At 45.7% G+C, this 26,523-nt stretch overlaps 1 protein-coding gene across 8 annotated transcripts in view; it reads left to right on the forward strand.

Annotated features, from left to right (window-relative positions):
• ADAMTS9 (ADAM metallopeptidase with thrombospondin type 1 motif 9) overlaps positions 1 to 26,523 on the forward strand; it is an 86,212-nt gene that overhangs the window by 7,726 nt on the left and 51,963 nt on the right. For 7 of the 8 annotated variants that reach the window (XR_005827295.1, XM_040589533.1, XM_040589536.1 and 4 more), the window contains 13 exons: positions 7,445 to 7,731; positions 8,698 to 8,781; positions 8,884 to 9,005; positions 9,408 to 9,448; positions 9,569 to 9,674; positions 11,653 to 11,799; positions 12,651 to 12,792; positions 13,009 to 13,116; positions 17,707 to 17,852; positions 24,449 to 24,630; positions 24,732 to 24,868; positions 25,949 to 26,066; positions 26,331 to 26,426. Coding sequence is in view for 7 of the 8 variants with exons in the window: in XM_040589533.1 (XP_040445467.1) it covers positions 7,445 to 7,731; positions 8,698 to 8,781; positions 8,884 to 9,005; positions 9,408 to 9,448; positions 9,569 to 9,674; positions 11,653 to 11,799; positions 12,651 to 12,792; positions 13,009 to 13,116; positions 17,707 to 17,852; positions 24,449 to 24,630; positions 24,732 to 24,868; positions 25,949 to 26,066; positions 26,331 to 26,426 (1,716 nt within the window). In the remaining variant the exon portion in view is untranslated. The remainder of the gene's footprint in view (positions 1 to 7,444; positions 7,732 to 8,697; positions 8,782 to 8,883; positions 9,006 to 9,407; positions 9,449 to 9,568; positions 9,675 to 11,652; positions 11,800 to 12,650; positions 12,793 to 13,008; positions 13,117 to 17,706; positions 17,853 to 24,448; positions 24,631 to 24,731; positions 24,869 to 25,948; positions 26,067 to 26,330; positions 26,427 to 26,523) is intronic. The other variant, XM_040589534.1, reaches the window with a different exon arrangement.

Below are 26,523 nucleotides of genomic sequence, written 5' to 3' on the forward strand. Positions count from 1 at the left end.
ACCGTGGGGCTGCAGATCAGGAGGGAGGTTTTCCTAAGCCTTTGCTTCCAGGTTGAGCAATCCTCGAGCTCTTTCAAAGGCCTGTTTAAGCTGTCAGCTTTGCTTCTGGCCTCAGGGTAAAACATTGACATCGTTCTTTCTCTCAGAAAAGTTTCTCATCTTAAGGAAGTGAATTGTAATTTATAGTCAGATAGTAATTATTTCAGGTTTCCTTCCCTCCCAAAACCAGCAAATGAGAGAGTCACGTCACAAGTCCCATATGCTAATGTAATTAATTCTATTTCTGGCTTTCTGTTGAGGTAATAGGGCAGTTACAGCCAACTAGTACTTGGTCAAATGGGCCTGGGATGTCAAACACAAGCTTTTCCCATAATGAGTCAGGAAAGGGATCAGGCTGTAATGTTTCTGCTGTCTTTCTGTGGTGTTTAGCAAGTGAAACAAGGTATTAGATTGACTTCAGTGAAAACATTTGATTGCAGCTAATTATGCACAGATCCCATTGCTGTGGTTTTGTTCTAAAATTTCTCAATGTGAGCTATAAGCAGGTGCACAACTTTTGTTGTTGTTACTCTTAGTATTGAAAATGTATTGAGCATCCAGCTGGCATGGTAGAAGCCCAAGATGGTGACTAAACAGATTATTATTGGTTGGTTATTGTTTTGCAACTTAAACATGGATTATTCTCCTGGAATCAAAATGGGCATACTTGTAAAAAGTAGCTGCAAAATTGCATCATCTGTGTGAACATCTGCTGAAGAAGGGCAGGTGGGAGAAGCTGAGAGGTATCACTTTGGTACTTTCCATCTGTACCCTGTGGCAGATACTAGTGAAAATAAACGGGCGGATTATTCTGTGAGTTCTCTTCCCACGTGCCTGTATTGTCATTACCAGCATCCCTGTGGCCAGTCGCTAGGGAAACTCTTTCTTTCTAATGGGATGTTTTCCCTCATCTTTTACCGAGTGCCAGTACGAAGTTGTGGTGATCTCAGTGGTGTTCTCGTCATTATGGCACCTCATAGGTATCACTAGGCTTGAGCGTGGACAACGTGTTGGCGGACTTGTGACTGTTATGCATTGAAAGTTGCGTTAGGAGCAAGCGTGGGAGTTCGGGAGCTCTGGTGGCTTGCAAGGCAGAAGCCAGGTTCAGCAGGCGCAACCTCTGAACTCTGAGCTCTGCGGACAGATAGGTAGATTTGGTTAGCCAGGCAGCCCTGGCTGTTTTCCTGATGTGCTGAAATGCCACCAGTGCACGTCAGCCTGGCTGTGGTGTATTCATACTGGTCTGACCTACAAGCTGGCTCACATACATGTCTACTCGCAGGTGAAATGCCGGGATGTACTTTAGCAAACTGCTCAGCCCTTTGCAGTGTCAGGGTAGGTCTTGAGGGTATTTTGCTATGTTTTTTTTAGTCATTCTACAGAGCTAGTATGTTTTTCTTCCTGAACCGGTGGATTATGGAACTGGTTTCAGTGATTTTTCAGCACTGTAACTTTCTGTCAGCTATACTTTAAACCAATTTTGTACCAATTGAATGGTGCTTTTGTGCCTTGCGGTTGTGAGGTGCAGTTCTTTAATTATTTTGTCTTTAAGATGATCTTGAATCATTTTCTGCCACATGCTCAGCTCATGTGTTACTATCTGCTTTCTCAAAGAGGCAATTTATTGTTTTGTTCATTAATCTAGTTTCTGTCTGTTGTGCAAAATTGATAGCTTTCATGTACAACTTTTTACCTTAGGCAGAAAAAAATTCTTTAAAGCTGGAATGCATTCTCACATACATCATCAGGAAAGGAAACGTCTAGAGTATGTGTGGTCTTTGGTGGTTTACATGGCACAAAACCAGAATATTTTCTTACTAAGGGAAGTCGATTGGTGCTAACTGTGCAAGTCCGTGGTCCTCAAGTGTTCTGGCTCAAGCAGCAGGAAGAAAGGCAGAATCACCCTGAAAGACATAGGGGCCTTCAGCATCACCTCGAGCTTTAGCACTTCCAAGGTTGGGGTCTCTATAGCCGAAGCCACCACAGACTGCAGTTGGGTGAAAGGAGGTGGCACTGCTGATTTTTGTATCAGTGATGCTTCATGCCAGTCTAAACTGCTCATGGCTCTATAGTGTTAATTTCTGGCCTTAGAGTATTTTCACACATTACAGAAACAAGTTCCAGGCTCTGGGCTTGATGCGGAGGACTGACTTCAGCAGCCGGTGGTCCTGGACGTGGACCTTTCTGAGGATCTGAACATCTAGGAATCCACTTAGAAAAGTGTATGTGCAAAATTCAAAGTGAAGGAAGATGAGAAAATTAACAGGCAGGTTTGCCTGGGTCATGAGGGCTTATGATCCATTTGTGCAAATGTTTCTCTTAGCAGCAAAGAAAACTGTTAAGAAGGTCAATATTTTGGTTGTCCTGGAATGGTTTGGGAGGGAACTCTTCTAAGCCCAGACTGTTTCCTAATTCATAGAGAGTATGAACAACACCGGGAAAATTCAAGTTTCCCTCCTTTGTATTGCTCTAATAGTGGCACTTGTGAAAGGTCTGGTATTTTATTGCATTTCCAATAGTTCCAACCATGAAAGTTTGGTCTATGCAGTTTTGTCCAGCTCTCGATGATGAAGGCTGAAACTCCAGTTGATCTCTTTGCTAAATGGGTTCGGGCTAATTTGCAGTTGAACGCTTTCTGGTTTGCAGATTGGAAAAATCAAGCAAACTTTCATTTTCAGTGGTAGTGCAGAGTATCTTTCTCTTTGGATTTTGGCTGGCCTAGTTCCTTCATTTCCCTTCCGATGTAGGTCATTGCTCTCGCCTCTATCAATAAAGCCTGTGCTCCCCTTCTAGCTGCAGCAGCAGCTCCGACTGCACAGTCAAGGGGCTATCCAGAGGGAAGGCAGGATTAGTCCTGCTCATAGGACTGGTCATCTCAGTGTGGTGCAGAGCAAGGCAGTTGCTGCTCCCTCGTTACGTTACCGTCACTGGCTGTTGTCTTGAGCAGGGTGAGAAGCTGCTGGCAGCAAAGGGATGTTCAGCTCTGGGTGATGCTGGCCCCAACAGCACACCCACAGTAACAAATGTGAGAATTTGGCCTTGTGCAAATTCATCTGAGATATATCTGTAGATACATTGAAAGATAGAGATATAAACCATATTGATACAGAATTAAAACAGACCCAGGGCTAGAAAAATCCTTTGGTCCAGCTTAGGATCTGTTTGGGTCTTAAAGAGGGAGCTGGTCTCCATCCCATTTCCTAGCAAGAAGAGCCTAAAAGTGTGGGTTGAAGACTGGAGTTTTCAAGTTAAAGCTGGAGCCGCAGAGTGGACCGAGCCCTTCGGGCAGAGTTTGCTGCCGTGGCTCCTGCTCGAGTGGAGGGAGGCAGGTCACACTCTGCCTGCCTGCCTGGGGGGAGCTCAGCTCAATTCTGATCTGCTTTATGGAGGTGTGCAATAAATAATTAACTTCCAAACGATAGTTTTATCATCTGCGCAGCTGGATCAGAGCAGGTCTGGGAGCGTTAAGGGCCAACCACTGAGCAGCAAACTTTGTGTTAAAAATCCTAGGTCACACGTTTGGAAAAGGTATGATAGTGGGTCGGTTTGAAAGGACCGTGTTCCTTTTCTAGTAGGGGGAGACTGTTAGTTTTATTAACTTGAGAAATTGATTTCCACACACACCCCGCATCTTGCTCTCTCTCTCTTTTACCTCCCTCCCCTGCTATGTCCAGCTCTCATGAACTCGGAGCTGAACTGGAATTGCTTGCATTGTCACATGTCTTATTTAATTGTGCAAATTGCTTTCTATTCCAAGGACAAGTTAATGTAGAAATGGAAAGGATTAGAACTGTTGGGATAAGCGATCACTCTTTCTTTTAATTTTTGGTTTTAGCATAACAATAGCTACTATTTCAAAAGCAGTCCCTGGCTCTGCCCTGTCACCCTTTCATGCAAAGTACTTGCACAGGGCTTGAGTTTCCCCTGCCCTCTCCCTTGGGATAGATCCAAAGTCCATTAATCAACAGGAATCATCCATAAATCACCTCAGTGGGCTCTGGACTGAGGCTTCTTCCACAAGCAAAAATAAATGGCATGGGTGGGAAGGTGTCATCAGAAAGGAATATCCCTGTCACAGAATTGGGTCTCCTTTTTAAGTCCCACACAATAAAGAAGAAGCCAAGCCAAAAAAAAACCCAAAAAACCTACACCTCCAGATCTTTCTAAAGGCAGTGCAAACACCATAGAACTGTCTTAGTAAAGCAAGCAATGACATGGGCATTATTGCAGCAGCCTTTTAGCCACCTCTTAAATGAATATTAACTGTGCATAGGCTTGCCTAATACTTGAATTATTGGTCTGTAGTTTGCGTGGTTTTAAAGTGTTTGTCTACTCATTGGGGTTTGGTTTTTCCACAAATTAAAGAAAATGTTTTGTTGCTTAAACCCATCCAGTTACTGCCATGTGTAGGTAGATGTTTTTCAGGTCATTTGCAGAGACTGAGAGCTTACCGAGCAAACCATTTTTTTTTCCCCGATTTCTGTTAATATATTAACACAGTAGAGGGGGGGAAAAAAAAAGCAAAACCAGTTGGAAAAACATCACACCCTTCTTTGTTGTTGTGTGTGGTGGTACGAAGCTGTTGCTGTAAAACTGCAGGTTTCTTGTGTAATGTGAGAAATTTTCACTTCTGCTTGATTAAACAGCAGTATGCTGCACTGTGCAGTAAGAGCATCTCTGTTGGGGCTGTTGTAACAGAGCGAGATGATCAACAGCATCAGGCAGATGGAGTAGTGGCAGTGCCTGTTTGCAACTCCCATTAACACTGGTGGGAGTTTTATGGATGGGTTGAGAGCAGTGCACTGCCATTAGTGATTAATTTTTTACAGGTGAATGTGCACCGTCTCTGAGTGTAGTTATATGCAAGAAAGATGGGTGAAGATAACAGTTCACTACTATCAAAGTCCAGGAGTGGCTTTACATGCAATGCATCCCACTCGTTTGTGCTTGGTTTTACAGTAACTAGGCTGGCAAACATACTATACGTGACTTGTCCAAATGGCATGCTGGAAGTGTTGGAGCAATTTCATACCTGGGAAAAAAAATAAAAGTTGTTTTTTGAAGGGATGATGTGGCTGGCTTGCTTTCTGTGCCAGACGGGGGAGGTACACCAATACTGTACCGACACTTGGCAGCGTTAGGTTAATGATCAGACTCAATGATCCTTAGAGTCTTTTCCAACACGAACGATGCTGTGATTCTGTGACACCGTGCCAGATCACTGCAACAGAAAGAAGGGTGGTTTTTCCTCTGTGCTGGGCATGCCTGGCTGTGTTGGCTCTGGTTCTTCTGCATGGTGGGTCAGGTTGGGGCTCTTGGAACCAGATGTGGCATTTCATGTGGACCTCTCTGGTTTTTGGGTGGGGTGGTTTTGGGGGTTATTTTTGAGAATGTGACAACACTAGCTGCAGCATTTCAGTTCAAGCTTAGCGAATATCAATTAATTTCTTTTAAACACCTCCCATATAACAGGTGTCTCTTCAAAGAATCCTTTGCATTTCCATCTTCTTTTGACATCTAACCTCCCTTCTCCTGGCTGGCTGGCGGAGGAGATACCTGAGACCTGTGGTCCCATCTGGGGCTTTGTGGAGCAGCGGTGGCAGATGGTGCAGAGCCCTGCCTTTGCACGGCAGCCTTGCTCAAGCCCTGTTGAGCATCTCCCCATCTCCCCATCCTTAACATGTTTTTCCTTGAGCACCTGTTTATTTTGGAAGTTAAGTAACTTAAAAGGGAACTTGAACTGACTGGCTGAGGGTGCAGAGAGGGGGGGAACTGGCTGAAGGGCTGAGGTTAGCACTTTCTCCTCAGTCCGGTCGTCTTCTCACCTTTAAGTTATTTGTATGCATAGTTGGCTTCCTGCGCTGATTGGCACTGAAGTCGGGATAATGTCACGGTTGCCCATGAAGCCGTGCCAGCATGAGAGCGCAACCTTGCCAACACAAGGGCATTGATTAGTGCAGAGGAACTAGGGCAATCCAATTATAACCACAAATGCCATTGGCTTTCTGGAATTCTTACTCAAATAACTGCGGACTCTCTGCTGTATTAAGGTAGTCTGGACTATATTGAGAAAGGGGAATTTGTAGGACTTGGGTAGTGTAGAGTAGACAGCATTTAATTCTTAAATATTCTATTGCCTATTTACACGTAGGGCAAAAGGATAGTATTTTTCAGATAGGTAGAAGCTGGCTGACCCCCTTTGCCTGCCTTGATATTAGAGAATGTATTTATTTTTTTTAAATCATTACAAAATATCCTAAAAGGAAACTGCACAGAAAAAAAAAACCTAAGAAGTTTCCTATCATTTCAATCTTGTTCGAGCATTGAATATTCCTTTGTTCCCTAATATTATGCTTCCTCTAACCTACTCAGTGGGTCAGATAAGGAAATGTGATTTTTTTTCACCACCATGACGAAATTAAGCTAAAGCTACAAAGAGCATGAAGGTTGTAGCCTGGAGTCTTAGATGAGTAGTTCAGATCTGGCTTTATATTAAATGCAGAAGCGAACAGTCTCTCATGGATGAATCACATTCAATTAGCTACTTCCTATGATGAACTGATTAAAAATTAAGTGGCATCAAGTAAGACTGATTTTGCTCTTACATTTAAATAATGCTATAATTACATAGTAATCAGATGGTAAATCTTAATTGTACATGTTCCATATGTTTTATTTGCCTGTTCTGCCTCTTCACTTTGTCGTCTTTGTATCAGCATGGAGTATATTTTCAGGCTGCTTTTATGTTTGGCCTAATTGAATATCAAAAACAGTATATGTGAGACTTCCTGAATTCTATTCTTTAGCTGGTGGCAGCTGTGCTATTAGATGACCTTTACCATTCCCGTAGCACAGAATAATAAAGGGGGGGGGACGGACGTGAAGCCCAGCCGTGTTATTGTTAGAGACAGAAATAAATCATATAATTGCTTCGCTATGAAGGCCAAATCCTGCCGTCCTTCATGCCTGAGTTAGAAATACAGGATTTGGACCTTTGTTTCCTGTGGTTTCCTGGCCACCTTGGACGTGCCCAGAATCCTCACACTGCTGCTGCAGTGGCTAATTACCATCGCCGGGCTCACGTCGCGTTACGCTGACCCACAGCCCAGGCTCCATCCTTCCTCCGCGGCCAAGGGGACAGCTCTGCTGCCCGAAAGCCTTTACGTGAATGTCTGCCTTCAAGTGCCGTTGGCTTCTGTAAGGTTACTTTAAAAATTAAGAAAAGCCTTAGGTGCTGGATTACGTGGTGGGCTCCCACAGGGTGCTTCTGGTTTGGTTAGCCGTTTGGAACAAGCCTGCTAACTCTTCATTGAAGCAAATAGGTATTTTGACATAACGTGCGTGTGGCATTAACTTCATACACTCCATAATGTGCTTTATGGTTTTGTCTGCTTTTTCATCATAGATCATGAACACAGTCACAAAAAGAACAAGCGGAAACACTGGAGAAGACAGTGGGCAGAAAGCAGCATATTATCCGACGTGGAGATGTTGAAACACAGCCTGGAAGTGAACTCACTTTCTGCAGATAGTAACAAGACTGGGAGCGTCAGTGAAAAGAAGAGCCACAAGCGAACAAAGCGGTTTCTCTCCTACCCTCGGTTTGTGGAGGTGATGGTGGTGGCTGACAGCAGGATGGTCGCCTACCATGGAGCTAATCTGCAGCACTATGTCTTAACGTTAATGTCAATAGTGAGTATTCAACTACGGGGAGTAGATACACCCCCGGATCATTTTCTAGAGGTCACAGCACCCTTTCTGCTGTGTTCGTGTGTAATACTGTCAGTTAGCCTTGGCCAGGCGCAGAGGTAATGCTGGGATTAGAGTAAGGCTTGGCTGGGCAGCACTGGTTGGACTCATCTGCCTTCCTAGACCCATCATGTTTCCTAACCCTTCCCACACCTCTCCCTTCCAGCTTTCTGAACCCCAGGCAGCGTGGGAAGTATCACTGGCCCTTCAGTCCTGTACACGCTGTACTCTTTATTTAAGCCCGTGTGAAATAGCAGCTGAATTAAAAATGTTCTCTTGGGGACTGGGTCTTCCAAGAGACTGGTGCTAGTAGGTTATGCAGTTGCCTGACTTCCCTTGGTGTTGCAAGGAGGAGGAGCCAGTGGTCACCTTGATCCTTAGCATAGTGCTTGGAGTTGGCTTTCCAGGCTGAGGACAAGGATTTTAGCAGCTGCTGGCACTAAGATGCAGTAGTGCAGTCCCCAAGGCAGCTCTGTAGATGCAGAGCGACTGGAAGTGAGTATCCAGCATAGCTGTGTCACTGGGGGAATTTTCATCCTATTTGAGGGTAGAAGTGCCGTTGAATATGTGGTCTAAAACCATCCATGTCAAAATGAGGCACTTGAGAGAATAAGTTGCTTTTGAGAGTCTTGGCTGGTCATTGTACCTCAGAGCAGGATGATCCTGTAATTTGGTGAAATGTGTGCTAAAGCAAAAAAGAAACGTTGGGTTTCTGTGATACCAGCAGGTTTGTTTCATTCTAAAATTGCTCTTATGGCAGGTGTCTCCAAGTAGCATTGGAGCACTGAGTGGTACAGAAGAGCAGCTCGAGAGAAAAACAGTTGCAAAATGGAAAACATTCATGTGTTGTCTTAATTATTTGTCTCTTTGAACGTTAGCAATAATTCTGAATATTTCTTTTTGAAACAGGTGGCTTCTATCTACAAAGACCCAAGCATTGGAAATTTAATTAATATTGTTATTGTGAAATTGGTCGTGATACATAATGAACAGGTAATGGAAGTGATTTTCTTCACCTTCTGTTTGACCGTAGCATTTGTAGTGAGCATTGCGGCAAATAATTAAAATACCTGCTTTCTCTGTGTTGCTTATTAGGATGGTCCTGCAATATCTTACAATGCCCAGACAACATTAAAAAACTTTTGCCAGTGGCAGCAATCCCAGAACCACCCTGAAGGAAGTCACCTCCAACATGACACAGCTGTGCTTGTTACCAGGTATGGTGAATATTCTCATGAAAACTGTGACCAGTTACGAGTTAGAGGCTGTGAACATATAATATATCCAGCTATGGGAAGTGTTCGGGTTTTGATGTGGGTGTAATAACATTTGCAATTGTGGGAGCAACGTAACTGTGAGCAGGATTGGGATAATGTGTCCACCGTGGCAGTAGGTGAATTTGAGAGGTTCAGGACTAATCAAGGTATGCCCGTGGATTCAGCATAAGATGAAAAACTGGGGTAGGGAGTTGGTTCGGACTCTGACAGGACAATGTGGCAAACCAGCATGAGAAAAGTCCATTGGAGGACCAAGAATTGCTTTTGGATGTTGTTATTGTGCTTGTACCTTAATCCACTGCTGCATTGAAAATTAATGTGTCAGGTCTGTTCTGCTTTCAGACAGGATATTTGTAGAGCGCACGACAAATGTGATACTCTGGGTAAGGAAAAGCTTTTCTTTGTCTTTTAACAACTTTTTTTGTAGTGACAATGTTAGTTGCCTGTGCTGAACCGTGGGCAACATTTCTTTTTCTATTGTAAACCTCTTTGTTCTCTCCTAGGTCTGGCAGAGCTGGGTACAGTCTGTGACCCATACAGGAGCTGTTCAATTAGTGAAGATAACGGACTGAGCACTGCTTTCACAATAGCACATGAACTTGGCCATGTGTACGTTTTATCTAAATACATTTACATTTAAATAGCCCAAGATTTATGCTAGCTAGAGCTTGCCAGCCGGGCTAGGACTTGGTACCTGCTGAGCCTAATTATTTGAGAGGAGATAAATATGCTTAGGTAGAAGATGCACCACCGAGGACGATTAGGCTGTGGTGTGACTCTGGGAGGTGATGGGGTCCTCCAGAGCCTATCTGAGAGTAGCAAAACCAGCAGACTCATATTTTGGGGAGGATGAGGGACACGGTACCCCAAGCAGCACCTAGGCAAGTGGAGAGAGCTAACAAAATGTCCCTTATTGCTGCGTCTTTTCACGATGTCAGCAGAATCTGCCCCAGCAGCCATGATGTCCTGGCCAAGCCATGGGGACTAGCCAGGATTTTGCCAGAGCTGGGAGGTGCTGAGTGCCTTGAGGAGGACCAGGGTGAGGGGCACAGGCACGTCTCACCTGGCTTTTGGGACTGAAGTCTCTGAGAGCAGGTCCTCAGCCTGCCACAGCTTGTCCCACTGCCACGTGTGGGGCTCCTGAAGGCAGCGCAGCCGCTGCCTGTGATGGGAGGGCTTTGCCCAGGGGGTCTGGCAGGTGATCGGGATGTATAAGTAAGCCTGACCCGTCTCCTGGGCTATTACACAAGGGAAAATCTCATGCTGCTGGACATTCCCAGAAAAGATGCTGTCATTCAAGATACACCTCCTCCAGTGGAAATGTAACTGGTTTTGACTTTTCTTTAAGCGTGGTAGTGAGAAAAACCTTAGGTCACATAGTCCTTTACCCTCCAGTTACAGCTCTTAAGCAGCTGGTTCAGTCCCCAGCCACCTCACGCCTGGTCTGCGGTGGAGGTCTGTCAGTGTGGGATGGATGAGTACTTGGGAACAGATCTCTCATTGTTTTAAACTCCCTTTTTCTTCACGGAGAGCTGGCTGAGACGGTCTATTTTTAACCACAGTAGTATTTGTTTAAATGAGATTTCCTGACAGAAGGTCCCCCAAGGCTTGGTGTTCCTCACACCCAACCTGTGGCTAATTCCTTCGCGAATGCTGCCCCGGAGCTGCCGGAGGGGTTAGCGGTGCTGCCGGGCAGGAATGCCTCTTTGCTCTTTTACAGGGAGCAGAGAGAAAAGGTGGCTCATTGGAGGCAATCTTAATGGGATATAAACTCCCCAGCCTTCGAACGCAGGATCACACCGGGTCATTTCCCCTTCTCCACTTCAAACAGCAAAGCGCTTTAAGCCGCTCCATCTCTGTTAGCGTATTTGCCACATTCTTCACTATGTCATGTGCTGCAAGCTTCGTGTGGGTTTCGGCTGATATTGATGCCTGATGGCGTTTTGTAAACCTGCCACGTAAAGTATAGGAGCCAAGTCTGTCCCCAGTGCAACCCTATTTAGGCCAACAGCATGAGGGATCAGCGCAGCCCAAGGTATTCCACTGCATTAGAAAACATTTTGCAGCCCGGACAGGGCGCTGCCTGTGTGCACGAGGGGCTTCAGGCAGCGGTGGTCGGGGGGCTCAAGTTGTTTGTCTCCTTGAGAAGCTTATTCCCCTAGATCAGCTCGTGGCAATTTGGCTCGGTCCCACAGTACTTGCCATTTTTATGAAGGTGGAGCCAAACTCCAGCCTGCCTGCGGGATCGCAACCATCAGCTGAAAAGGAAACTGCAGCTGAAATTGCATCTTACTGCAGCCTCCCTCAAGGGCTTGTCTGGCTAAACGTGTGCACAGCGTGGAGAGCTTACCGGGGTGCTGCGTGGCTTTTTGCAGACAAGTGTTAGGAACCCCACTGGGGCAATGCTTGTTGACACTTACAAATTTGTGCATAGTAACGCTTTTACTCTGTAATATCTGCCAATAGCATATCTGGGAAAAAATCCTGGGTTTGCTTACGTTTTGTTCACACTGTCCCTCTTGCTATGCTAAACACTTGACATTTGCCACTGAAGTGACTCTGCTTTTCGCTGCTGTTTTTCTCTTAGGTTTAACATGCCACATGATGACAATCATAAGTGCAAAGAAGACGGAGGTAAAAATCAACAGCATGTCATGGCGCCAACCCTGAACTTCTACACCAATCCCTGGATGTGGTCAAAATGCAGTAGGAAATACATCACTGAATTTTTGGAGTAAGGCCTTGCACATGCACGTGTTGGGCTGTGTTTACATGTGCATGCATCCCGTGGGGTTCACCAGTTCATCTGAAGTCCTAGTGTGCAGCGTTTGGAGGAAATCAGAGGGATTTGTGTGTGCACGCATCATTTACATAGAGCAGGAATGCACCCCGGCATCCAGTCCCTGCCAGTTCAGCCTCGTGATAAACTGGCAAGGACCGGCCTCTCTATGGGGAAGAATAAGTCTTCCCCCATGGATATTGCTTTTAAGGAATGCACGTTCTCCTTGAACCTGAAGAGTGAGTTTTCCAAGCCCTGTGGCCCAGATAGAGCCGTGGTTTAGGAGGCAGATTGAATCTGCCTTTCTGCTCCACAGGTAAAGATAAAGCCCTGGCACTCGTCCATGGTGGGAACACAGTTCCAGGAGCCCGCGGGTCAGTCTGATGCACAGTGGTCACCCATTTTGCTGCGATGCCTTCCCATATGTTGTGATGGGAAACAGAACGAGAGCCGCAGTGGCAAATCCAGCAGCTTGATCCTTTGGGCAGTTCTGCTGATCGATGAGGTTTTTTCCCAGTATGTACCAGTGCTTGCTCAGGGACTAAATGCAGGTCGGGCACACTCAGAAAAGCTTTTACCAGGGGAGCTGACTGCACTGTGGTGGGTGGTCGTTGGCACAGCACTGGGGGGGGGTAGCGGATGGGTAACGCACCCTCCTGTGCTTGAGTCTGCAGTAGCTGTTGTAGTGCTTGTTAAATCCGGTAGATGTGGTGTGCACCTGCCCTAAGGCTAATTCAGGTAAACACCAATGGGTTCGAGTCTCATCGCCTCCTGTTTAACACCATTTTTTTCGATTTGTGTTGTAGCACGGGTTATGGGGAGTGTTTGCTTGATGAACCTTCATCAAGAACTTACACGTTGCCTCAGCAGCTCCCGGGGCTGATTTATGATGTCAACAAACAATGTGAGTTAATTTTTGGACCCGGATCTCAGGTGTGCCCCTATATGGTAAGTGACATTCCACACCTTGTTTTTCCTGGTATTGCCAGAGCAAAATAAGGCCTTTTGGGGTTGGATGAATGGGAGACTCACAAGCCATCAAATTACTGTCAGGCTTGTGAGCTAATGATGAATCCTGGGGGGTTAATTTCATAAAGGATCATCTATCTGGTAAGGCATGTGGCACATATTTACTTAATATTTTGATCTTTCCAATAACTTAAGCAGATGCAGTGTCGGCGACTTTGGTGCATTAACATCGATGGTGCGCACAAGGGATGTCGTACCCAACACACACCTTGGGCTGACGGGACAGAATGTGAGCCGGGAAAGGTCTGTAATACCCGGGGGTTCATGTCTCGTAGCTACGTTTCCTAGGGCCCAGGCTAAGCACATCAGCCAAAATCCTCCTGTGCCAATGGCCGCTTGTACGGGGCACAGCTGCTGACTGCAAGGGTGGAAGCCCAAAGCAGCTTGGTTTGTTTTAAGCCTGGTGTGCGTGGGTCAACTCTACCCCAGCTAATGTGATTAAAATCAACTGCTTGGCGTGTTGTTTAAAGCAGGTATTCCTTCTGGAGCACTTATATTTTTAAATCAATGCCCTGGAGTGAACTCCTGAACAAAACTTTAGCAAAGCTTCCCTAGGATTTTATTAGAAATTTCCTATGTGATGTGAGCAATTAGTAATTTTGTGTAAAATAAACTTGCCAACTGGCTTCTCATCTTGACAACTTCAGAGTAAAATATAGAACTGCGTGACGGTTTCTGTATGGAACGTTTCTGGCAGTAATTCATAGGAACTTTCAATTTCAAGGTGCAGTGTTGGTTTTCAGCTAGTGCTGTGGTTTCTAGAGTAAGTATTTAGGTTTTAGGTATACAGATCTGGAAAAAAATAGTTGAGAGGATTTTTCTTTTTTTTATTGAGATACTGAAGCTATTGAAGAAAAATACTAACTAATTTTTATCATTTATGTCTGAACAAAAGTATTGTCCATCTGGCTCTAGTAAAAATTTTTGCTTTTCTGGCTATTAATGGTCAACAGTTAAAGTTGTCTTTAGAAAGAGTCAACATTTTAATTCATAGTTTTCCAAATGTATTTTAATAAAAATATCGGGATACTATTTCAGATACAGGTTTCCATACAGGCTGTGGGATCCCCTTGGTAATTACTCTTTTGTTGCATGTGTCTGAAAAGCCAATTGTTCAATGACACTTGACTGATTTCCTTGAAGACAATGGGCTTATAATGTATCAATTTGCCTTCCTTTCATAAGGAAAAGTGCAGTCAACACGTTTGTTTTTGTTGTTGAGAATGTGCATTGGAGATGTGGATAGAAATCCTATTCCGGTGCTACTCCTTGGAGCCAGTGGTGCACCAGTATTTAATGTTTTAGTGTAAAATCCTCCCTGTTTTGTGCCTCAGGATAAAGCATTGGCATCTTCGGAGTCCCTGTGACTTGAGACCTTGTGTCTTCAGCTTCTCTTTTAGAGAGCTTTAGGGGTCTGCTCATGGCTGGAAGCTCAGAAATGAGTGTTTTCCTGAAATTCCAAAAATATGGGCTGCAATTTTGTTCCGACAAACCTGCAGCTACCCTTGGGTATGACCAGAGTGATGTGCAAACAACTGTGATGGAGCAGATTGGCACCTCCTCAGAGTTACCCCATGTCATGCAGGAGGCAGTGTCCAGCTGTGTGGCTCTTAATAAAGACCCTGTAAGCAAAAACATTTCAGTCCACAAATTTAGACAATTTGACAAGTTTAGACAAATTAGACAAGTGTGACCTGAACCTCTCAGCTGAGAGCAGATGGGCTCTTAAGAAAAGCTAATGCAGTCCACTCATGTTCAGGCATTTGAATGTATTCTCACAAAAAGTCTTTATGGAGTAATTCTTGGATCTGTGTGTTGGTCTAATTCAAGCTTAAGATTCAGATCATCATAAGCCCTCTCCTCAGTGTTTACTTGGGCTTGTAAAGCACTGAGGTGTGAGTCTGGAGTGCTTTTTGTTGGAATAAATCACTATTTTGGTACTCTGCTGTGGCCAGGAGCCCCATCAAACTGCTGCTTGCTGAATAATGCCTTGCCTCAAGTCTGCACGTTTAAAGCCCGTGATATATGGTTTGGCAGATGGAGAAAATACTATGCCATTTTTTATGGAGATACCTTTGGAAATGAGGGAGCCTGAATAGCTAAAAAAAAATATATAGCTAAACCTACTGGGATGTAGATTTAACCAGGCTCTAAATTTATTCTTAAATCAAGGACACTGAAACAACACGGGTGTGTTAGCTTATGCATATTTTGCATGTGAGAACACTGAATTTAATATTGCTAAATCAAGTAATAAGTCCAGCCCAGAATTTGGCCTTTGCTGGGTGAGCACCAGTCGTGGTGGTTTACAGTGTTTCACAGCACCAGTGCATTGTTGGGTGGAAATAAATCACTGAAAGAAAATAAAGAGGGCTGTAAACTTGGGCCTCTCTCTCTTGTGGTTTTCAAGGTTGTTTAAAGAATGGTAAAAGAAGAGTAGAGGAATAGTAATCATTTCTGTCTCCTGCCGTATGGCAGCAGGTAGCGTATATGTTATGCATGCATGAAGCTTCACAGCACTTGTCTGCCCCCTGCTAATCTATTCAGCCAAAGTCAGCCCAAGGATGGGAGCTGGATTTGGTGAATTATCTGGGACTCCAGTGGCAAGACAAAGGAGAGGAAAGTCTGTTGTCTTGTCTCCCGTCCCTGCCATTGCTCTCCTGCTCAACTGTGTGTCTAAGTTACTTTGAATTTGCTCCAGACAAAAACTCTTTTACTCATTTTCTGATCTGTAAACTCATAGCAAAGAGAACCCTGGCAGACTTTTTAGTTTTTCTGTTGTAACTCCACATAGAAATTATTTTTAAAATAAAAAAGGCACAGCCAGACTATTCACAGTGTGGTTCCAAGAAACACTATTGCGTTTCCATAAGATAATCTTGCTGTTTATGTAAAACAGCTGCTCTTTTTTTTTTTTTTTTTTTTTTCCTCCCCACCCTTTGATACACCATCAACTCCAAACCCCCAGTTTTTAATAACATCAAGGGATGTAGGTGATTTCCTGGTTAATTCTCAACCATTGGGTGGCAGACATATAGGTCATGTCATGGTCTGTTCGCTGTGTACATTCACTAGTTAGCTATTCGGTCATCTTCTCTGGGTCAGTGGTGCCAAGCATGACTGTGGTTATATATTTAGCTGTGAGCATCAACACGGCTGCGAGAAGTTCTCCACTGGGACAGCAGTGTTGGATTGGTGTCATGTATTTTTTGTACGTTGATGATGGCTGTCAGACCTCTTTGTCCCTGTACAGGACTGGCATGGGGTCCCCATCCTGCAGTTTTTCAACCCTTTGAATGCCAGGAGGAGTTATGCATTGTAAGGGTTTATCCTACAGCAAACAAACAGGCGTTTCAGCTTATTTTATTTCTGTCCTGTACTGTAGCAGATATTTTTCAGCCACTTTCTATCCGGAGAGTCAAATCTTCAGATGAAAGCAAATCCAGGGCACATTGCAGCCTAGAGACCGTGCTCACCTCTGAGCAAGCGCCACATTTAGGGCCCAAGCTACAAGCTGGTGCCCATAGGCACGTGCACCTGAGATCTGCTCTCTTCCTTAACAAAGCAATGCGACAAGCCAGCCTTTGTGGACAAAAAGTGTTACACATGCTGCAGAGCCAGTGTCCTATGGGCTGCGTGCAGAACCCCACGGCAGCTTGATTTTGCTCTTTCCCTATATCACTTTCCCTAAGGTGGTTCATAAGGATGTCTAAAAAAGCAGGATGAGCTCACGGTGTGTCTTGAGACAACCTTGTTCTGCTATTAGTGAAAGATCTGGAAAAATGCAGTACATCAGTAAATCCAACCCCTTTCCCGTAAAGATCATCAGGTGTTTCCCTGCCTGAACAGCACCTGGTGCAGAGAAATATGGCAAGGGAATATTTTAATGATGTACTACGCGTTTTCTTTGTTAAGTCTGTAACCTCTTCTAATCTGTGAGCAATCAGCAATGTTTGGGCTTCCTATAATTGCAGAGATTTAGGCATATGCCAGCAGCTGAGCACATCTGTGTTCAAATCTGCTTTAGGGAGCACTGCTCAGTGGGAGGGATGCCCTGCTCTCATGGGTCCTGGGGACACTGCCATCCACTCTGGTGGGGCCAGACACTCCCCTAGACCTCACATGTCCAGGGCTTTGGGTAGTCAAACTAGCAAACATACTCCAAAGGGGCACAATTTATACCATAAAAATGGGGGGCGGGGGCTTGCTAAGATAAATTTAAGCCACTTTTCCAAACAAAAGGAAACAAGAGTTATAACTGGAAAACAAAAGTGTAGGCCAGGCCTTGGCAAGTCCTGTGTTATGGCTGAGTGAGGAAAAAAAAAAAAATTCCAACCAACTTTGGGTTGAGGAATTCATTTTTCTATTTTATTTGCTATTTGAATTTGGAAGTTAACTTTCCCACTTTGTACAGCTGTAGGGAGGTTTGAGTTTTCCCTTGTGTTTTTCCCCATTGCCTGTCTCCTCCCCTGCCACAGCTCTCCAGGAAATCAGATAAGCAGCTTTGTCAAAACCTGATGCTGTTTGGCACCAAGAAACAGGGAATATTCAGCAGAAAGCTGTTGTCCTAAGTCTTCTTCCCATAAATTGCTCTTGTGGACTCAGCACCTTGCCTTTACTTCTCCATTTAAGGGTGCAGAGAAAGAAAAATACGGGGGTGACAGACAAAAAGTAAAGAAGCTCAATTTTATTTGATTGCAAAGTCTGCTGCATTTTGCGTGTGGTTGAGAAATAAGTATGCCTGAGTCCTGTCGTCCAGGCTGGTCGCTGTTGGTCGTCTCGTAATGCAAAAACAACGCAAACCCATCTTTCCCACCTCTCCTTCGCACGCAGCACTGCCGGTTTGGGATGTGCGTGCCCAAAGAGCGAGAGGCGCCAGTGATAGACGGAGCCTGGGGGACGTGGAGCCCTTTCGGGACCTGCTCAAGAACCTGTGGCGGTGGCATAAAGACGGCGATACGAGAGTGCAACAGGCCTGAGTAAGTGCACGGAGGGGAAGTGTGGGTGGGTGAAACGGGGGGAAGCAGCTGGGTTGCCCAGATGGGCTGAAATCCCCTTTGGCTGTCCGCAGCCCATGCGTGCCCCAGGGACTGGCGGCTTTGCCCTGGAGAGGGGTGGCTTTGCCTGGCACGGATGAGGCAGCGTGGGAACCGAGGAGGAGCCAGTCGCAGGTTTGGTTTGTGGGAAAAGTGCACTAAAAAGGGATCCGTTCAGCAGAGAGAGAAGGAAAAAGCTAATATCTGTGTGTATTTATCGCCTTCTGTTTTCCTGGGGAGGCACAGCTGGGGTCCATTTCCAAAGGTGGTCTTTTTGCACCAAAGTTGTGGATCAGAAAGGAGGGAGAAGGGAAGGAACCCTGTTTTTACGCCTGCTTTGGCTGCTTTTGCAGCTGTTCCTACAGGCTAGATCCTTTATACAAGTTTTCTACCATTTTACTCCTGCTTTGGCTGGTTTTGCGGCTTTTGGCTGCTTTTGCAGCTGATCCTTTCTACAGTTACATGTCAGCTGGTGCAGACTAGCCAAACCTCAGCAGAAATCTGTGCCCCATTAAAAAGTGGCACTCAAAAATGTTTGCTGTCAGCCTGGAATGCGAAATGCTGCACCCTTTGAATTGGCAGGGAATTTTGTCATGGACTTCAAGGAGATAAATGTGTGGCCAGCAAAATATTAGTAATAGGTTGAGCAACTGGTATGAAAACAGCCTGTTTGCATAAATCACAAACTGTGCTGGTTTCTGTTTAACTGCTTCCTTTCAGCCCATGCAAGCAAGGAGCAGTGGGCAGGATGCTTTCTGGGCTGTCATTTGGGACTGAGACATGGAGAGAGAGCTCTGTGGAGCTGGTTGGTCTTGAAGGGTCTTAAAAAGATTGAGCAGGCTCCTTCCACTTTCTCATCATTGGTGTTGGATGGCTTATTGCCAAGGGAATTGCCATTAGTGATGTGCCAGTGACAGTTTCACCACTGCTAATGAGAGAAGGGAGAGCTTGTAGCTGCGGGCACCGGTGGTGAGGTGATGGGAGAAGCTGGCTCAGGTGCTGGGACAAGCGTTGAAAGAGAAGGCTTAAAGCTAAGGGAGTAGTTCACCAGCAAGTTAATTAAAACGACACACAAGCACAAAGGAGTTCTCCTCTCCTTGTGCTGAGTCAGCACATGCCATATGGTCTTCCAGTAGCCATGGAGACACAAAAATAAAATATCTTTCCACATGCAAAAATAGCTCTGCTGCTGAACCTTTGCATGCTGTCATTGAGATGTATTCCCATCTTATGGAGGGGCATCTGTTTGGACTGATAGCCTTTTGTGATAGAAAAATCTCCTTTATCCTAAAGGTTAGCCAAGGGATTTTAAATTCCATCTTCTCTTATACCTTGTGTTTGTATCTTGGCGTTTCATAGGACTGTATCTTTGGCTGGGATTTGCAAAAGCACCTAAATACGCTCGGCACCAAGCTGCCTGTGAAATCCCCTGTGCTTAGCATTAATAGCGGGTATTTTCCAGGCCCCTTTTGAGAGCTGTGGAGCTGGCACTGGCGTCTTCTCCAATTCATCGCAGTGTCTCTGCGAGGAGTCGTCTGTCCTAGCACCATCCACAGAGCTTTACACTGACTCTGTGTGTTGTCCCTGTAATTTGACATTGTAGCATGAGCTCCCACCGTCTGCGTCCCCATTAGTGGGGCTGCTGAGATGATCCAAGTGGATGAGATTTGCTGGGTACTCTCCTGCCTCTCCCGCTTTTCAAAGTACTTCAAAATACACAGTTTCTCCTCTGTTGTAGAAGGCAGCAAAACCGACCCAGGTACCTTGAGTAAGGTCTGAAATAGTTTTCAATAAGGTTTTTTGTATTCAAAGTTGGGTTAGCTTTTTAAAGCTTTTTCTGTCCCTGAGGATCTGGGGTGGGATCTTGCATACCAGTAAAATATCATGTTAAATCTGGCATTGAAAATGACCCCCACCCCCGTCATGGTACAGAAAATAAGGCTGCAGCTCCTGCCTCTGTAATGTGCTCCGACACCCACCCAGACGAGCATCCTGCAGGGCCGTAGAAAGAGCTGTAAGCCTCTGAAATGACAGCAGACTGTGTTTTGACATACGCTGAAGGAATGTATCAGCTAACCAGACCAGACCCTTCCCACCAAGATTGCCCACTTGGGAATTTGAGGCTGGTTGGTACAGACAAAGCCCACAAAGACACGGCCACGGCTGTGGTGTATCACATTTGAGGGCCTGTGGTGCAAGCCCTGGTTTTCAAGGCAAGGCATAGCTGCAGAATTAGGGGGAAAAGGCATATTTTGTAAGATGTCAATACCAGGAGCCCTGTTTTCAGGATGGGGGGAGTGTTACCTCTGGATGCGACTTGGATCACGTCTGCATCTTAGTCCATCACAAAAGTATCCACCTGTGCTGAAAGCTGCCTGAGCCTGACATGTAAACACATTTATGGGTAACTGTGCAGGCCACCGGCAGCACACACGGCAATTCCTAGTCCCAGGGCTCCCCCGGATGCTGCAAAGGACATCTCAGACTGATCTGTGCATGCTAGAGCTTCACAGATTTATTTTTATCTGCAGTCACCGTGTGAGCACGGGCGTATAAGCAGATAAGCAGATGAACACGTCTCCCACAGTTAATTCCCCAGGGGTCTTTCACTGTGCCGGTCTGAGTGCCCCTAGGCAGAGCTGCTGCCCCTGGGGCTGAGCACGTGCAAGGCACCCCCAGAGCAGTGCTGCCTGGCGAGGTGCCCGTACCTTCTGCTGCTGGGCTGCCCGGAGCTGGGTGCTGCCTCAGGGTCTGCAAGTGGAATTGTTCATTGCAGATGCTGCCTTGCGCATTGCGTATTTAAGACCTGTTGGGGTGGGAGTGGGGAGAAGACCCCACTGTCCCCCAGGCCTGTCTGCTTGTGCTGGGAGGGATGCAGCAAAGCTGGGCTGCGTGCAGGAGCTTGTAAGGGGAATGATGCTGGGTTGGAAGTGGGTCCACACTGGCTGTTGATCAAATAGATGATCTGGAGAGAAGGGAAACTGAGGCAGAATAAGGAGGTTTCTATGTGTGCACTGCTTTCCCTCTCACCTCTGTGCTACGTTGTTGATGATTATCCTTAAAAATGTAACGTAGTGGGAAGTATTTCATATTTCTCTCTGACACTGAAAATCGACGTTATATGAGGCTGGCTTATTTTTCAGGGTCAGCTCTTTCTGTTTACTCAGACTCTGTGAAAAGCAATACTGGTTTAAAAACACCGTAAAACTGTCAGGGTGGTTTGGGGCTGTTTTGAAATGTCAAAAGTGTGAGTGTGTTTCAGCCCCAAACACTGGCTGCAGGGAGATTTACTGCCAGAGTTACGAAGCTGACAGTCTGCAATGTGATGGCAAGTTTTAGCATCCTTCATTTTGTGGTGTGTTCAGTGTTATCTCAACCTCAGGGGTCATGTCTAAAGAAAAGAAAGCTATACAGTAGCTTAGGCAGTTTGGATTTTGTTAGACACACCCTTTAAAAAAAAAAAAAAAAGGGTCCAGTGTGTTGTTTCTTAACTAACTTAATATTTAAAAGTCTCATTTAAATTAAATTCATTTACATTGGAAGCAATGTGGTTACCATAAAAATGTTGTAATTGGAATTTTTTTTAAAGAAATGCCCTGTTAGAGGTTTGCGTAACATAGAGCCTTTGTCAAACTGCAGCAGTCCTGCTGTGGTATAAATGCTGTCAAAGTGAGAATGATGAATCCTGTTAACTCCCCCATGAACGATTCGGACTCACCAAGGGCTGCAGTGTGCTGCTGCCACACCTCAGAAGTTTCCCCATGTGCTGCGTAGTTCGATGGTAGCACCATCCCTTTGTAGCTGGAGGTAGATAATGTGCCTGCATGGGCACAGTCTGCAGGGTGGGCTCCAGTGGTGGTACCCCAGCAGTCACCACATCTCTGCAAGGCAGGAGGAGTCTGGGATGCATCCGCAGGGGCTGCTGTGCCGGGTTAGCTCTGGAGTGGTCCCGAGTGTAATCAGCTAAATTAATTCAAGTTGTTTGTCATACCGAGGCAGAGAATAGACTAAATCAGTAGAAACTGGCTATAGACTTGCTCCACTAGGAACTGGTATAAAATCAGTCTGTAAACAGGAATCTGCACAGGGCATCATGCGGTTGTTTGGGCTTTTTATCACTGGTATTTGCTTAATTGCAAGCATCGGAAACCTTTGCAAGCGACACGTTTAGTTTTCAGATGGTATGTGAGCTGATGTTACCAGCTGTTGCTCCGGGCTGTGCCTAAAGACAAATCATACCCATTGGCATTTAGGATAGGACTTGAGGGGTCTGCACCATGGCAGCAGTATGTTTCTCAGTGAGGAAAGGATGCTGGCAGGAAAAATCCCATTTGCGTAGCTGGTGGTGCTCTGCATCTCACCTGCGGCTGCTGGAGGAGTCTGGGGTGTGAAGCCTGCCTGCCCTTCCCCATTTGGCAGATAATTTTTTGGCAAGTGCAAGCTGCTCTTTGCCCCTGTCTCCCCATTTATTTTACAAGACCTCTGATGCTTCAGTCACAAATAGTTTTCAAACATAAGAATGAAGAATTATTATTTATGGCAGAAAAAGCACTGCTGGGCTTCCTAGGTGGTTGATGGGCAGAGATGCTAAAAAATTGACTCACCGTGTATAGAGACCCTCGTACGTGTGCAGGGAGTTTCTGTCTCTGTTATGTTAGGAGATGCTGGCTGCATGGAATGAGGAGAGCTTGCGGTGGGCATCTCAGTGCTAAGGGCAGGGGTAGTTCCCATTTATCACCGTTAGTTCACATTTTGGAGGGTTTCCCAGTGTGCAAACCAGCTTCCTTCCCAAGGAGGCTCAAAGGGAATATGTGCTTTGCCAGCATCCCTGGGGCACCGATGGGCATCTGGTCCCAGCGTGAGGCAGAGCCGATCCCAAAGAAAAGCCCTGAAAGGCAGGAGGTGTGGGCACCAGGACTTCAGCACCCAGCAAGTCCCTTTTCTGGTCTGCACTTCTTGCTAGCACAGACCCTTGTTTTTGCTCAGGGGCTGGGAAAGACTTAGGTTTAGCAGTTATTTTTCAGCAGAGGCTGGAGCTGAGCAAAAATGTTGTCCTGAGCTTCAAGGGCCCACAACACAGTCAGGACACAGTAACTCTGGCTGCTTGGGATGCTCTTGCCCTCCACTGGCTCCTCTGAAGCCATCTGTTAAGGGGAGAGGCTGGGGCGAACCTCGGCCGGTGGAGGCTTTCCCATGCTGATGGCCAAGATGCATGTTAACTGCATCTCCCTTGAGTGCAGGTCTTAGCTGGTGTAATTATCCAAAAAGGAAAAATTATAACTTTGCCCAAGTTGACCCTGGCAACATTTCATCCAGATTGCAATACCTTTCCTTCTGTAACATCAGGGAAAGGAAAGCTTCTTGGGCAGTGCTGCAGCTTTTACTGTGCGTATTAATGGTGGTAGCTGGTAGAAGCCACCATGCCCTCCCAATTTCATCTGAAGTTTCAGGAGAGAGCAGCAGAGGCAGTGGTTGGCGGGTGGTTTTTTTTGGAACATTTAAAGCACAGTGCATCCTTCTTTATTTTATTATTGCAATTCATTATATATGTGGAACGCTGCACATAGATGGGCATATGGAATTTTACCTGAGTTCCTAGAAGAAATGTCCTTTGAAAGGACAGTAAATAGGATAGCTTGTATCCCAAGGGAGATTTATTCGTAGCATTACCATAGCTGAAAATAAGTCCTCACCAAAAAAGCACCTTCTGCTAGGCTCCCCCAATGCAGTCCACGTGCCACTTGTGCCCATGCTGCTTGGCTGGGGCGAGGGGCTTTTTCAGTCCCCAAAGTGAGCTGTGACCTGCCAAAGGCTCTGTCTACATATAAGGACAAAAGTAGTTCTATGACTAGAGCCCTGAACCTGGGAGTCAGGAAAGTCAAAATGACAATTTCTCCTAGGCTTATCCACTTGGCCTTTATGTGGCTTAGATGATATCACTTTCCCCAGTTTATACCGGAGTCATCCTACTATAAAATGGGGGTATTTACTGGCTGCCTTTAGTGCTTTCTGGAATACACGGAGATAAAGTTGTTTAAAAGTGTCTAGCATTACCATTTCTACCATTTTGGGCTAGAAATCCTGAAGACTGAGTGCTGCCTGGCCTTTCAGCCTCTGCAGGGAAGCCCTTTCTCCTTTCTGCTGTGAGTTTAATTATTTGCAACCCACTAGATCAGATGCACACTCTCAGCTACCAAATCAATAGGATTGATGGAGTTGTGGATGGTCCCAAATGGGATCCTGCGGTATGAAACTAAATCTTCAGATGGGGAGGGAGATGATGTCCTTCCTTGCTGGCTTCTCTCGCTATTGCTGCATTTGAGAGCAAGTATTCCCTTTTTCATCCCTTTCTAGCATCACATATATTGTCTTTTTTTTAGACACTTGCATGACCTCTCCTGCTTGTCAGCCTGGGGTATTAATTAAAAGACACGCACAAAGACAGAGCCCACAAAATGGGTCTTGCAAATCCTGACTGTGCTGAGCAGGTAGCAGAATTGCATTTGCATCTTGTTTCCAGCCTGATCTTGTTCCTGCAGGCCTAAAAATGGTGGGAAATACTGCGTGGGTCGTCGAATGAAGTTTAAATCCTGCAACACTGAACAGTGCTCGAAGCTGAAGAAGGATTTTCGGGATGAGCAGTGTGCCGACTTTGATGGAAAACACTTCAACATCAACGGGCTGCCCACAAACGTGCGCTGGGTTCCCAAATACAGCGGCAGTAAGTGGCGGGGGGGATGCAGATCCTGCCTCCTGCATCGCCACGTCAGGGTGATGGCATTCGGATAACGTGCTTCTGGTTTTCCTCCTTCCCATCCCCAGTCCTGATGAAGGATCGGTGCAAGCTGTTCTGCCGAGTGGCGGGAAATACAGCATATTACCAGCTGCGGGATCGCGTCATCGACGGGACGCCCTGTGGCCCCGACACAAATGACATCTGTGTGCAGGGCCTTTGCCGGGTAATTATTTTCCCTCCTCCTCAGTGAAGGGTGATTTGCAGTCCTGCGTGGCAGGCTGGCGCTCCTGCACGTCGCTGCACCCCGTCGTTGGCATGGTCGCTTTGCTCAGGGGCTGCCAGCAGCATCTGCAGGCTCCGTGAGCCCCGGCTTGTTGTGCCAACCTCCAGATTTGCAGGAAAGTCACACGTGGAATCACAGAATCATTCAGGTTGGAAAAGATCTTTAAGATCATGGAGTCCAACTGTTAGCTTAGCACTGCCAAGTCCACCACTAACCCATGTCCCAAAGCACCACATCTGCACATTTTTTTAAACACCCCCAGGGATGGTGACCCCACCACCTCCCTGGGCAGCCTGTGCCAGTGCTTGACCACCTTTTCAGTGAAGACATTTTTCCCAATATCCAATCTAAACCTCTCTTGGTGAAACTTGAGGCTGTTCCCTTTTGTCCTATCACTTGTTACTTGGGAGAAGAGACCAACACCCACCTCACTACACCCCCGTTTCAGGTAGTTGTGGAGAGTGATCAGGTCCCCCCTGAGCCTCCTTTTCTCCAGGCTGAACCACCCCTGTTCCCTTGGCTGCTTCTTATAAGACTTGTGCTCCAGACCCTTCACCAGCTCCGTTGCTCTTCTTTGGACACACTCAAGTGTAGGGTGCGTGTACGTCTGCCCTACGTTACCGAGGGCTGTGGGGCGCTGAGCCGGAATCCAAGTGATCCTTCCTTCTGTGGTCTGCCCTGGTTCTTCTCGGTCAGACCCTGGAGCACTTGACATTTCCATTCACAATTATTTTTCACACATTTCTCTATGGGAACAATTGATGCAAAAAATTTTCTCTAGCGAAAGCGTGGCTTGGTGCAAATGGCAGTTGTGATTCTTGCTTTGTAAAAAAGATTTTTGTTTGAAAATGGTATGGGATGGCCACACTGTAAATGAGTGGGAAAATGTGGGGAGGCAAAACAATTTGTCTCATGGCAGCCTCTTGCATACACAGCTTTTGTGTGTCTTAATTGGGAGGTTTGTAAATGCTGTTCTGGTCTGTATTTGCTCAATCTAGTTTTTCAATTTTTCTCTCAAAGCAAGCTGGATGCGATCATGTGCTGAATTCAAAAGCAAGAAGAGATAAATGTGGTGTTTGTGGTGGGGATAATTCTTCATGCAAAACTGTTGCAGGCACATTTAACACGGTGCATTATGGTAAGAATCTGTTGCTAAAAACTTTATAGTAAAAAATGTGGGTCTATAAAAGCCATTACCACACTTAATCTACAAAAACACTGATATAAAACGCAAAATCCTTCTAGCTATAGCATATTCCATTTTATAACTATTTATGCTATCCCTAAATGAAAAGTATCAGCTTGTGTAATGTGAGGTAATTTTGCTGATTTCCCTTCCCCCCATAAAAAGCAAATGAAATGCCTGTATAATAGCCTTGACTTTCTGTTAAATCTTTTCTAGGCTATAATGTTGTGGTCCGCATCCCAGCTGGTGCAACCAATATTGATGTGCGTCAGCACAGTTACTCAGGGAAACCAGAGGATGACAACTACCTGGGTGAGTTGCAGTCCTTCTTTCAGTCCAGAAATCTGCTTTATTGTGGTGATACATCTACTGGCTGCTCTCTGCTAGGGAGAATGAAGAATTCATTTAA

Source organism: Falco naumanni, chromosome 4 (assembly GCF_017639655.2).
Source record: "Falco naumanni isolate bFalNau1 chromosome 4, bFalNau1.pat, whole genome shotgun sequence".
NCBI classification, from domain to species: Eukaryota; Metazoa; Chordata; class Aves; order Falconiformes; family Falconidae; genus Falco; species Falco naumanni.